Source organism: Piliocolobus tephrosceles, chromosome 13 (genome assembly GCF_002776525.5).
Source record: "Piliocolobus tephrosceles isolate RC106 chromosome 13, ASM277652v3, whole genome shotgun sequence".
Lineage (NCBI taxonomy): Eukaryota > Metazoa > Chordata > Mammalia > Primates > Cercopithecidae > Piliocolobus > Piliocolobus tephrosceles.
The window spans coordinates 16,858,737-16,872,883 of record NC_045446.1 but is presented as its reverse complement, the minus strand read 5'-3'; the positions used below and the strand labels follow the sequence as shown (position 1 = coordinate 16,872,883).

The following is a 14,147-nucleotide window of genomic DNA, read 5'->3' as shown; positions in this document are numbered from 1 at the left end:
CCGGGTTCACGCCATTCTCCTGCCTCAGCCTCCCGAGTAGCTGGGACCACAGGCGCCGGCCACCTCGCCCGGCTAATTTTTTTGTATTTTTAGTAGAGACGGGGTTTCACCGTGTTAGTCAGGATGGTCTCGATCTCCTGACCTCGTGATCCGCCCGTCTCGGCCTCCCAAAGTGCTGGGATTACAGGCTTGAGCCACCGCGCCCGGCCTTCTGTATATATTTTTAAATTTAAATAGAGATGGGGTTTCCCTATGTTGCCTGAGCTGGTCTCAAACTCCTGGGCTCAAGCCACCCTCCCCTGTTGGCCTCCCAATGTGTGGGCATGACAGGTATGAGCCATGGCAATCATATTTTTAATCATCTCATGAAATTATCCAGAATGACAAAGAGTGGGTTCTTACTCTGTACAAGTTATAATCCACTTACCTTGTAACTGTTTATAAGCCAATTAGGTAGAGGCACTCCATGAGACAAGAGCTTGTTGATTACACAGTGGTGATACAAGTTATTCTGGACTTTGTACCTTTCCAGGTAAGTTGATAAGAGTCGCCATGCTTCATCTGTAGCACTTGAAAAAACCAAAAATGACTAATGAGTTTCAGATTCTTAATAGCTATTTTGAGTACCATTCAAAGCATGTATTTACTAGGAAAACTTTGTTTTGAGACAGGGTCTTGCTCTGTCACCCAGGCTGGAGTGCAGGGGTGTGATCTCAGCTCACTGCAGCCTCTGCCCCAGATTCTCCCATTTTAGCTTCCTAAATAGATGGGAATACAGGCATGCACTACTATGCCTGGCTAATCTTGTTTATGTTTTGTAGAGACAAGGACTTGCTATGTTGTCCACGCTGATATTAAACTCCTGAGCTACAGTGATCCGTAAGTGTTAGGATTACAGGCAGGAGTCACCATGCCCAGCCTTACAAGGAAAGCTTTACACATTAACAACTGAATAATATAGCTAAATGGGAACAAATACGATTCGGGCTAATGTGACTTAGGCGATAGTACCAGAAACTAGGTGTCTTGGGTTCATATATTCCTCTCCCACTAATGTATTCAGTATTTCATAAACAAAAGTATTTAGTAAACAAATGTATTTGTTTGGCTATTAATACATAATTCATTTAACTCCTTTGTTTCTGCATTTATAAAACAAGAAAATGGTTCAGAACACTGGTTCTCAAACCTGATCAAGCATTAGAATCATGCAGAAGTTCTAACTTAGAAGACTAGGGTGATTTCTCATAATACATATTTTAATAAGTTATTCTGATGTGCTAATTTAAGGGTTGAAAACTAATGTCAGAGAACTTCCAAAATTCTAAAATGCTATCACTCTAAAGTGCTAAGGTGTATGATACCAAGTGCAAATGCAGTTCAGAAAGGGAAGTTTACTGAGGGTTAGGGATGTTAGAGAAGGTTTCTGAAGAAGCTGAAGTACATTTACGTGGACAGTAAGTGGGTGCACTGGGGAAGTATACGAACAGAGGAGATCTGAAGAAGGTATGGTGGATGATGGGGGCTGATGGGTGACAGACTGCTGAACAGCAGCTGGAGACAAGCTATAAGAAGACACTGTTGACGACACCATGCAGTGACTGTTCAATGGAAGTAATGGGAGAAAAAAGGAGGATAACACTCTGAAACCAAGTAAATACAGATTTTTGCGTGTAAGAGTACCCTTTCCTGATATGATACAATAAGTCTTTGAGGAGGGGGGATATGGAGGAGACATTTCATAGGCAAAGACATCCTACTTTGGACAATAAATGACATGATGTCACCTTAATTATAATTAATTATAAACTTTCCAGCCCCTACAAAAACTTAGCCAAAAAGAAAGAAAAAAGTGAAATGATCTATGTAGGACAATTTAATCAGAGAAAGACAGTTACAGCTTTGAGAAAGGGAGAACTACCCAGGGTTGGATGAACACCAGGGCTGTTACCTAGACTCCTTAGTAGTGATGACAGATGAGAGCTGATTGGCTGCTAGCCAGGCCCAGGCTTCAGCTTGTGCTGCCTCTCCTCCAAATTGCAATTTGATGCATCTGAAATGAAAATGGTTCCACACTTGAAAACTGAACGCTGAAACGTACCACTTTCATTTGATACTAAAACTAGAGAGATAAGATGATAACTTCATCTCTAGTATTTTGCTGAATTCACTACTGGAATATTGGATCATCTCTTCCTCAAGTCACACTACTGGATACCTACAAGGACATGAGTAAGCATTAAGAGACAATTTACTTCCAAGATAAAATTAATGATGAAAAATTCTTTTCTTTTTTTTTTTTTTGAGATGGAGTTTCACTCTGTCACCCAGGCTGGAGTGCAGTGGCGCAATCTCGGCTCACTGCAACCTCCGCCTCCCAGGTTCAAGTGATTCTCCTGCCTCAGCCTCCCGAATAGTTGGGACTACAGGCGCATGCCACCATGCCTGGCTAATTTTTTGTATATTTAGTAGAGACGGGGTTGCACCATGTTAGCCAGGATGCTCTTGATCTCCTGACCTCGTGATCCGCCAGCCTCGGCCTCCCAAAGTGCTGGGATAACAGGCATGAGCCACCACACCTGGCCTCTTTTTTTTTTTTTAATTAAGATGGAGTCTCACTCTGTTGCCCAGGCTGGAGTGAAGTGGCGCAATCTTAACTCACTGTAACCTCCGTCTCCCGGGCTCAAGTGATTCTCCTGCCTCAGCCTCCCAAAGTAACTGGGATTACAGGCACGCACCACCTCTCCTGGTTAATTGTTGTATTTTTAGTAGAGATGGGGTTTCGTCATGTTGGCCAGGCAGGTCTTGAACTCCTGACCTCAAGTGATCTGCTCACCTTGGCCTCCCAACGTGCTGACGTTACAGGCGTGCACCACTGCACCCAGCTGAAAACTTCTGAAAGTTCAAAATATTTCTAATTCACAAACTTTTTTTTTTTTTTTTTTGAAACAGAGTCTCGCTTTGTTGCCCAGGCTCGAGTGCAGTGACACGATCTCAGCTCACTGCAACCTCCGCCTCCCAAGTTCAAGCGATTCTTGTGCCTTAGCCTCTTGAGAGGCTGAAATTACTGTTGTGTGCCACCACACCTGGCTAATTTTTGTATTTTTAGTAGAGACAGGGTTTCACCATGTTGGCCAGGCTGGTCTTAAGGAATCCACCCGCCTCAGCCTCCCAAAGTATTAGGATTACTGATGTGAGCCACTGTGCCTGGCCAAGAAATTCTTTTTTTCTTTTTTTTTTTTTTTGAGATGCAGTCTCGCTTTGTCACCTAGACTGGAGAGCAATGGCGTGATCTTGGCTCACTGCAACCTCTGCCTCCCGGGTTCAAGCGATTCTCCTGCCTTAGCCTCCCAAGTAGCTGGGATCACAGGCGCCCACCACTGCGCCCTGCTAATTTTTTGTATTTTTAGTAGGTATGGGGTTTCGCCATGTTGGCCAGGCTGGTCTCAAAACTCCTGACCTCAGGTGATCTGCCCGCCTCTGCCTCCCAGTGCTGGGATTACAGGCATGGGCCACGGCGCCAGGCTGAAATTCTTTTTTTTTTTTTTTGAGACGGAGTCTTGCCCTGTCGCCCAGGCTGGAGTGCAGTGGCTGGATCTCAGCTCACTGCAACCTCCGCCTCCCGGGTTCACGCCATTCTCCTGCCTCAGCCTCCCGAGTAGCTGGGACCACAGGCGCCGGCCACCTCGCCCGGCTAATTTTTTTGTATTTTTAGTAGAGACGGGGTTTCACCGTGTTAGTCAGGATGGTCTCGATCTCCTGACCTCGTGATCCGCCCGTCTCGGCCTCCCAAAGTGCTGGGATTACAGGCTTGAGCCACCGCGCCCGGCCTCCGGCTGAAATTCTTAAGAATGCTTGGATGGATTAAACAAAACACTTCTTCAAACCACAAATGGTATATAGGCTACTTGGCTTATGACGACTGCTTCACACTAAGCAAGAGGATAACATATTTGCATTAGAAAAGACTATAAAAAGATAATTTTATACATACTTGAAGGCAAGTCCTTCAAAGACTGGCGTTAAGGGAAGCTTAAAAGTCTGACAGAGTGATATGGCAGTGTCAAAGAGGCCCGCCTGAACCAAGAGAGTGACCATCTCCTCTGCTGATGAACTTCCTGTGAAAATGGAAAAAGATTATTTTGTGTAGCCAAAGTAGACACAAATGAAACCAAAGATTTTGCTTTGTTGATGAGTATCTCTGAGTAACAACCCATGCTTTATACCCATCTAGCATGCTACGTACACTGCCTTGACCTAAAATGTGCTCTTAGTGCTGACAAGTCAGAGGCTTTAACTCTTGAATTCCTACCGGCAACTGCAACCGCTGATGGATCATGCTGAGCCAAAGTGAGGCGGATACGAGCCAAGGAACACTCTTTCTCCAGATCTTCCAGTTCCAGGATTTCAATTTGTCGATTTGCTATACATCAAAGAAAAATATTTTGAACTCCCAAAATACAAAGAAGTATCCACTAGATTAACTCAACCTGTCAATTTCCACTGAACATTAAATAACATTCAATCTAATTTCCAAATGCATGAAGGAAGGAGAAAACAGGGAACTAAATAAACGCTAACTTAAACAAATCATGCAATATCCCATGTCAAATCAAAGTATTTTAACAAATGCAGCTGAGAAGGTGCTTACAAGGTACTACATGTAATTTCATTTAACTCTTTAAACTTTTTTTTTTTTAAGGAAACAAATCTCGCTCTGTCACCCAGGCTGCAGTGCAGTGGCATGATCTTGGCTTACTGCAACCTCTACCTCTGGGTTCATGTGGTTCTCCTGCCTTAGCCTTCCAAGTAGCTGAGATTACAGGTGGGCACCACCATGCCCAGCTAATTTTTGTATTTTTAGTAGACATGGAGTTTCACCGTGTTGGCCAGGCTGTTTTTAAACTCCTGACCTCAGGTGATCCAGCCACCTCAGCCTCCCAATGTGCTGGGATTACAGGCATGAGCCACTATGCCTGGCCTAAAAAAAAAAATTTTTCTTTTTTTTTTTTTTTTTAAGATGGAGTCTCGCTCTGTTGCCAGGCTGGACTGCAGTGGCACGATCTTGGCTCACTGTAATCTCCACTTCCCGGGTTCAAGTAATTCCCCTGCCTCAGCCTCCTGAGTAGATGGGATGACAGGTGTGCACCAACAAGCCTGGCTAATTTTTTGTATCTTAGTAGAGACAGGGTTTCACCATGTTGGCCAGGATGGTCTCGATCTCCTGACCTTGTGATCCACCTTCCTTGGCCTCCCAAAGTGCTGGGATTACAGATGTGAGCCACCATGCCTGGCCAAAAAAATTTTTTTCTACAGGGTCTTGCTGTAGTTGCCCAGGCTGGTCTTGAACTCCTGAGCTCAAACAATCCTCCTGCCTTGGCCTCCCAAAATGCTGGGATTACAAGGCGTGAGCCACTGCACCTGGCCTCATTTAACCATTATAATTGTGAAATACTGTTTGTCATCTCTGTCAGTAAGAAAGAAATATGACCAAACTGTGAGAGGCGGAATTAAAACCAGGTGTGTCCAAATCTAGAGCCTCGGCTCTTTATGGAAGGATGTCATGCCTCTGTGGTAACAGCAAAAGAACCTGATAAAAAAAGCTTGGAACTAAGCTAATTTAAATACAGCATACAAGAAAAAAACCACACTCTTATTTAAGCATTTTCATTTCTCTTACTGTTGTACAACATTTTCAAAGTGCTACCAGACAACCTTTAGCAGATTAGAATGCTGAAAATAAACTAAAAAGAAGGAACTTTATAATATTTTTACAGCAATGTAATTATTATATATAATATATATAGTATATAACAATGTTACTACTATATGTAGTATATAACAGTGTAACTATATGTTACAATATAACTACTGTCTAAATTACATGTATAGTTGAACCTTGAACAATGCAGGGGTTAGGGATGCTGACTCCTGAGCAGTTGAAACTCTGCATATAACGTTTCATTACCCAAAAACTTAGCTACTAATAGCTGACTACTAACCAGAAGCCTTACTGATAACTTAAACAGTCAATTCACACATATTTTGTATTTTATGTAATATACTGTCCCTTTTTTTTTTTTTTTGAGACAGAGTTTCGCCCTTGTTGCGCAGGCTGGAGTGCAATGGCACTATCTCAGCTCACTACAACCTCTGCCTCCTGGATACAAGTGATTCTCCTGCCTCAGCCTCCCAAGTAGCTGGGATTACAGGCATGCGCTGCCACGCCCAACTAATTTTTTATTTTTAGTAGAGACAGGGTTTCTCCATGTTGGTCAGGCTGGTCTTGAACTCCCAACCTCAGGTGATCCGTCTGCCTCGGCCTCCCAATGTGCTGGGATTACAGGTATGAGCCACCATGCCTGGCCTATATACTGTACTCTTGGTTGTGGTTGTTTTGAGATGGAGTCTTGCTCTTATTGCCCAGGCTGGAGTGCAGTGGCGTGATCTTGGCTCACCGCAACCTAAGTCTCCCGAGTTCAAGCAATTCTACTGCCCCAGCCTCCTGAGTAGCTGGGATTACAGGCCTGGCTAATTTTTTGTAGTTTTAGTAGACACAGGGTTTCATCATTGTTGACCAGGCTGGTCTTGAACTCCTGACCTCAGGTGATCCGCCCACCTCAGCCTCCCAAAGGGCAGGGATTACAGGTATGAGCCACCGCACCTGGCCTATACTGTACTCTTAAAAGAAAATGTTATTAAGAAAATCATAGGGAAGGCAGGCACAGTGGCTCATGCCTGTAGTCCCGGCACTATGGGAGTCCAAGGTAGGAGGATTGCTTGAGTCCAGGAGTTTGAGGCTGCAGTAAGCCATGATTGTGCCACTGCATTGCAGCCTAGGTAACAGAGTGAGAACCTGTTTCAAGAACAAAAACAAAAGCAAACAAACATGTTTAGGCAAATGTTTCCCCTCAGTGATTTTCCTTAGTGGTGTCTGGGAACGCATCTGCTGCTGCTTGGTCAGCAGAAGCTGCTTCTCCTGTATCTTGACATTTTAAAAGCTGTATCTCTTTCTTAAATTGTCAAACCATCCTTTGCTGGCATTAAATTCTCCAGCTTTAATCTTTTACCTTCCTTTTGCTTTAAGTTGTTGTGTAATAACTTGTTTTGAAAATCATGTTAGAGTCTATAGGTATGCCTTTTTTATAGCAATACTGTACTCACATAAAGGCTGGATTTTCAATATCAGATAAAAACGAATTTTGCAAAAAGTACAGTTTTTGTACCTACTGGCGAAGCTGAAGCAACAGCTTCACAAATTTTCTCTTCTTTTTTTTTTTTTTTTTACAACGTTCCTTATACTGGATTCATTTTTCTTGAAATGGCAGGCAACCTCAGCTGCCAGTCTCAATCTACAGTAGATATCAAGCAGTTCAACTCTTTCTTGTCATGTTATGACTTTTTTCTGCTCCTTGGGAGCACTTCCAGCGTCACTAGTGACACTTCATATGTTTTTTGAGGTGGAGTCTCACTCTGTCGTCCAGGCTGGAATGCAGTGGCACAATCTCAGCTCACTGCAACCTCCGCTTCCTGGGTTCAAGCGATTCTCCTGCCTCAGCCTCCTGAGTAGCTGGAATTACAGGTGAGGGCCACTACTGCCCAGCTAATTTTTGTATTTTTAGTAGAGAAGGGGTTTCGCTACGTTGACCAGGCTGGTCTTGAACACCTGACCTCAGGTGATCCACCTGCCTCAGCCTCCCAAGGCACTAGGATTATAGGTGTGAGCCACCACACCCAGCTTCCTTAACTTTTTCAATATTTCTAGGCTATGTGGTTCAACTGGGAGTTTCTTCAAATCGTGACACATCTCCAGAAAAAGAATCCAATATACTTATTGAAAACAAAACTCTATATAATAGATGCCTGCAGTTAAAACCTGTGTTTTACAAGGGCAACTGTTACTATTATAACATTTATATATTACTACTATATGTAGCTTATTTAACTACATATTTCTATCATAATATAACTAACAATAACAATAACAATATTACTACTGTCTAGCAAAGAACCAGTGTGACACTCCTGACTCACTGGGGGCAGCTGTGCATTCTCCATCATGATTCCTCTTAGGGGATGCTCCAGGGCGATCATACTGATAAAACAAAACAAGCAATTTAACTGTGAAAATCAGTATTTTATTTTGATATCATTAACTGTGATTCAGAGCTTTTATGCTTAAATTCTCTCAATGGAAATTATTTTTATTTCAACCAGCAGAGTTCTTACAGAGGTACTGTAACTATGAGACAAAGAAAGAAGTTCTTTGCCAAGTTGTTAACTTATCCATAACATATTACTGAGTCCAAGGACAGGGATTTTGATCTCCATGTAAATCAACTAATTTTTCTTGGTTCCAGAGTTATATATAACAGAAACAGTTACATGTATCCGACCCATCAGTATGATAGGAAGAACTCAAAGTGTGTGTCCTTTAAAACAGTAACTGTAGACTGCATTAACAAACACAATAGAAATAAAAGCAGCTACCATTTACTGAGCACATTTTCTGGGCCAGGCACTGTTAACTGTCCTAAGCAATTGACTTGAATTATCTCATTAATACCCAAACAATCCTATAAAGTAGGTATTATCCATATTTTATGCCAGAGAATAACTGAACAACAAAAGATTAAGTAACTTGTCTGAATTGGGTCAGGTCTGTCGAACTCCAAAACCACTCTGTGATATTTCTTCCTACAATAATTCTGAACTTGAGAACTAAAGAGGTAGTAATATACAACTGAATTGTAAACGTAGGTTTTTTTCACAAATATCTCAGTAGAAATTGTAAATCAAATCAAGCAAAATGACATAATAGTTTTAAAAGGACCAAAACAAGTAGATTTAATGACCCCAAAATTCCAGGATGAAACATTTTCCTACCACTGCACCAGACGCTGGCCGTACAATCCACGCATATTCTGGACGAATAAGTCGTAAACAATTGAGAGCAGCCAGATAACAGTTGCCTTGTTTCTCAAGTCCCCGAAGAGTTCGAACTTCTCTGCCAAGACGCATTCCATACTCAAACATCACTGTGCCAGCTATGAGGAGATAATAAATTAGACTTTAGAACTTCCAAAAAAAAATTTTTTTTTGAGACAGAATCTTGCTCTGTCGCCCAGGCTGGAGTGCAGTGGCGTGATCTCAGCTCACTGCAACCTCTGCCTCCCGGGTTCAAGCAATTCTCCTGCCTCAGCCTCCTCAGTAACTGGGATTATAGGCACACGAGCACCACACCCGGCTAATTTTTGTATTTTTAGTACAGAGTTTAGTAGAGAGTTTCACCATGTTGGTCTTGAATTCGTGGCCTCGTGATCTGCCCACCTAGGCCTCCCAAAGTGCTGGGATTACAGGTGTGAGCCACAATGCCTGGACTTTCAAAATTTGTTTCTCTAGAGATACGCAGAGAGAATGCTATCCCTAAGCAAATGTTAAAATTTAAAACAAAATTGGGTTTGATGTAACCCCAGCCCCCCGAAAAAAATCACATGTTGGTAAGGATGTGGAGAAACTGGAACCCTTGTGCACTCTTGCTGGGAATGTCAAATGGTATAGCTGCTATGGAAAACAGTATGGCAGTTCCTCAAAAAATTAAAAGTGAAATTATCATATCATCCAGTAATTCGACTTTTGGGTATATACCCCAAAGAATGAAAAGAAGGGTCTCAAAGAGATATTTTTACACCCATGTTCATAGCAGCATTATCCACAAAAACCAAAGGTGAAAGCAATCCAAGTATCCATTGATGAACAAAATCTGACATATAAATATAATAGAAAATCAGTTAATTATCTTTAAGATATCTGTTTATTTTTTTGAGATGGAGTTTTGTTCTTGTTGCCAAAGGTGGCATGCAACGGTGCAGTCTCAGCTCACTGCAACCTCTGCTTCCTGGGTTCAAGTGATTCTCCTGCCTCAGCCCCCCAAGTAGCCAGGATTACAGGAGCCCACCACCAAACCTGGCTAATTTTTAAAGACATCTTTAAAGAAGAAAATTCTGATGCCACTACAAGGATGAACCTTGAAGACACTATGCTAGGTGAAATAAGACAGTCACAAAAAGACACATACTATATGATTCAAGTAGCCAAATTCATACAGATGGGAGGTAAAATGGTGGTTGCCAGGGGATCGGGGTTGGGAGGAACAAGGAGTAGTTGTTTAGTGGGTACAGAGCTTCAGTTTTGCAAGATGAAAAGTGTCCTGGAGATGGGTTACACAATATTGTGAACGCACTTAACACTCCTGAACTGTACAATTAAAAATGGTTAAAATAACCGGGCGCGGTGGCTCAGGCCTGTGATCCCAGCACTTTGGGAGGCCAAGATGGGCAGATCATGAGGTCAGGAGATTGAGACCGTTCTGGCCAACATGGTGAAACCCTGTGTCTACTAAAATACAAAAAAATATTAGCTGGGTGTGGTGGCATGCGCCTGTAGTGCCAGCTACTCGCGAGGCTGAGGCAGGGGAATCGCTTGAACCTGTGAGGCGGAGGTTGCAGTGAGCCAAGATCATGCCACTGCACTCCATCAGCCTGGCAACAGAGCAAAACTCCGGCAAAAAAAAAAAAAAAAAAAAAAACCCCAAACATGGTTAAGACAGTAAATTGTATGTTATGTGTATTTTACCACAATTAAAACAAAAAAAGAAAAAAAATTTTTTTTGACACGTAGATACTACATTACCATAACAAGTGCAGAAGACTAGTTTATAGAGCTAGTCTCAGCCACATTGTCACCTATACCTGCCCAGGACTGAGAGATGTTTGGATATTCTGCTTAAGAACATAGATTCTCAGTCAGGCACAGTGGCTCACGCCTGTAATCCCAGCACTTTGGGAGGCAGAGGTGGTCAGATCACCCGAGTCCAGGAATTCGAGACCAGCCTGACCAACATGGTGAAACATCGTCTCTACTAAAAATACAAAAATTAGGGGTTAGGTGTGGTGGCTCACGCCTGTAATCCCAGCACTTTGGGAGGCTGAGGCGGGTGGATCATTTCAGGTCAGAAGTTCAAGACCAGCCTGACCAACACATGGTGAAACCCCCTCTCTACTAAAAATCCAAAAAAATTAGTCGTGCGTGGTGGCACATGCCAGTAGTCCCAGCTACTCAGGAGTCTGAGGCAGGAGAATCGCTTGAACCCGGGAAGGCGGAGGTTGCGGTGAGCTGAGATTATGCCACTGCACTCCAGCCTAGGCGAACAGAGCGGGACTCTGTCTCGAGAAAAAAAACAAACAAAAAAAAACCTACAAAAAACACAACTAGCTGGTCATGGTGGTGGGCGCCTGTAATCCCAGCTACTCGAGAGGCTGAGACAGGAAAATTGCTTGAACCCATAAGTGGAGGTTGCTGTGAGCCAAGATCGAGCCACTGCACTCCAGGCTGATTGACAGAGTAAGACTCTGTCTTAAAAAAAAAAAAAAAAAAAAAAAAGATTCTCATTTTTATAATACTGAAAAGTCCACTGTTCTGGGACGGCATGGGACTCCAGAAATTAAAAATATCATTAAAAATTCTTTCAGTTTTCAAATAAAACTATTTTTCATTTCAACACATATTTTTGAACACCTGCAGTATGTAAGGCACTTTTAGAACAGTCTTGCTCTAGAAAAACCTGAACATTAATCTTGCTAAACTGGTACTAAGCAGGTTGATAAAATGTTATTGTTAAAGCAGATACTGAGAGATCTTGAATAATTTATATTTCCCTTCCTATATGATTCAAGAAAATAAAGAATATGCAAATATGTTTTACTATTAGGAATGTTAAGAACCTGCCTATGATAAACTCTATCTATTTTTTTCCAATGAAAATCAGCAAGAAACCAAAGAAAATTTTAAGTAAAAATGGTACAAAAATGTTAAGACATTCCACGGTGATCATATTGTAAAATATAATCTTAAAACAATCTCACATTCCTTTCATTTTAGCTGTTCTGGTAAATAATTCATTGATAACGTAAGTCCAAATTAAGATACATTCTACAAAAATGACTGACTTGGCCGGGCACGGTGGCTCAAGCCTGTAATCCCAGCACTTTGGGAGGCCGAGACGGGCGGATCACGAGGTCAGGAGATCGAGACCATCCTGGCTAACACGGTGAAACCCCGTCTCTACTAAAAACTACAAAAAAAAACTAGCCGGGCGAGGTGGCAGCGCCTGTAGTCCCAGCTACCTGGGAGGCCGAGGCAGGAGAATGGCGTGAACCCGGGAGGCGGAGCTTGCAGTGAGCTGAGATCCAGCCACAGCACTCCAGCCTGGGTGACAGAGTGAGACACCGTCTCAAAAAAAAAAAAAAAAAAAATGACCGACCTACATGCTTCAAAAATATCAATGTCATCAAAGGCAAAGTGAGGCTCCAGATTAAAGGAGCCTAAAGACATCGCACAACTAAATGCAGTGTGTATTCTAGATCCAGGGTAAGGGCAGTCTGGGAGGGATGTGCTATAAAAAACATTATTGGCCAGGTGTAGTGGCTCATGGCTGTAATCCCAGCACTTTGGGAAGCAGAGACGGGCGGATCGCCTGAGGTAAGGAGTTCAAAACCAGCCTGACCAACATGGTGAAACCCCGTCTCCACTAAAAATATAAAAAAATTAGCTGGGTGTGGTAGTTGGCACCTGTAATCCCAGCTACTTGGGAGGCTGAGGCAGGAGAATCATTTGAACCTGGGAGGTGGAGGTTGCAGTGAGCAGACATGGTGCCACTGCACTCTACCGTGGGTGACAGAGTGAGACTTCATCTCAAAAAAAAAAAAAAAAAAGCAGCAGCTGTGGAAGCCCAGACACCAGGTAGGTAAGATCTTCAACACTGAAAAAGAGAAATACGAGATTACAGAGCAGAGCAGGATCAATCAGAAAGCTGTGGACTCACAAATTTTACCAAAAATCAAAGCTATTCCTCAGCTCCAGGGCTACCTGCGGTCGGTGTCTGCCCTGACAAATGGAATTTATCCTCACAAACTGGTGTTCTAAATGTCTTAAGAAGAACCTAATAACCGATGACATTAAAAAAATCATGATGTCTTTAACTTCCTCTTAGAAAGACCAGCAAAAACAAACAAGTAAATAAATCAATAAATATTGAGAGAGGAAGGAAGGAAGGGGGAAAAAAGGAAAGGAGGGAAGAGGAGAGAGGTAAGAAAATGATGTAAAATATTAACAACTGGGGAATTTGGGTGAAAGGTATATAGGGAGATGTTCATTGCATTAATGTTTTAACTGTTCTGTAGACTTGACAAATTTTATTTATTTTTTTATTTTTTTATTTTTTTGAGACGGAGTCTTGCTCTGTCGCCCGGGCTGGAGTGCAGTGGCCGGATCTCAGCTCACTGCAAGCTCCGCCTCCCGGGTTTACGCCATTCTCCTGCCTCAGCCTCTCGAGTAGCTGGGACTACAGGCGCCCGCCACCTCGCCCAGCTAGTTTTTGTATTTTTTAGTAGAGACGGGGTTTCACCGTGTTAGCCAGGATGGTCTCGATCTCCTGACCTCGTGATCCGCCCGTCTCGGCCTCCCAAAGTGCTGGGATTACAGGCTTGAGCCACCAAGCCCGGCGACAAATTTTAAATTAAAAAGTTGAATGAAGAAAAAAAGAATTCACCAGCATATCATTTGATAACTTCTAAACGTAATTTTTTTTTTTTTTTGAGACAGGGTCTCGCTCTGTCACCCAGGTTGGAGTTCTGTGGCATATTTTTGGCTCAGTTCAACCTCCACTTTGTGGGTTGAAGTGACTCTCTTGCCTCAGCCTCCTGAGTAGCTGAGATTACAGGCATCCGCCATCATGCCCAGCTATTTTTTGTATTTTCAGTAGAGAGGGGATTTCACCATGTCGGCCAGGCTGCTTCTCCAACTCCTGACATTAAGCGATCCACCTGCCTCAGCTTCCTCAAGTGCTGAGATTACAGGCGTGGGCCACCATGCTCAGCCCTAAATGTAAATTTTAGTCCCCTCTTTAAGGATTTGGCATTTAATTGAGGCGATGTGGGACAATCTAACCATAGCTAATGCGGACTACCATCTATTATAGGCATAACCTAAGCACATTTAAGCAGTCAGAATTTTGCTCTAAGAACTAAAATGTGGAAAGGGAGAAGGTCAATGGTAAAACAGCACAGGTACTCAAAACCAGTCTCAAA

The 14,147-nt window shown here is 42.7% G+C and overlaps 1 protein-coding gene across 1 annotated transcript in view; it reads right to left on the bottom strand.

Annotated features, from left to right (window-relative positions):
* The window catches only part of NUP160 (nucleoporin 160), a 74,218-nt gene that overhangs the window by 7,282 nt on the left and 52,789 nt on the right, over nucleotides 1-14,147 (bottom strand). Inside the window, exons 28-33 of the mRNA XM_023215617.3 lie at nucleotides 8,887-9,047; nucleotides 8,035-8,095; nucleotides 4,313-4,423; nucleotides 3,995-4,118; nucleotides 1,952-2,053; nucleotides 428-569 (exon numbers count right to left, since the gene is read on the bottom strand). Of these exons, the coding sequence (XP_023071385.1) occupies nucleotides 428-569; nucleotides 1,952-2,053; nucleotides 3,995-4,118; nucleotides 4,313-4,423; nucleotides 8,035-8,095; nucleotides 8,887-9,047 (701 nt within the window). The remainder of the gene's footprint in view (nucleotides 1-427; nucleotides 570-1,951; nucleotides 2,054-3,994; nucleotides 4,119-4,312; nucleotides 4,424-8,034; nucleotides 8,096-8,886; nucleotides 9,048-14,147) is intronic.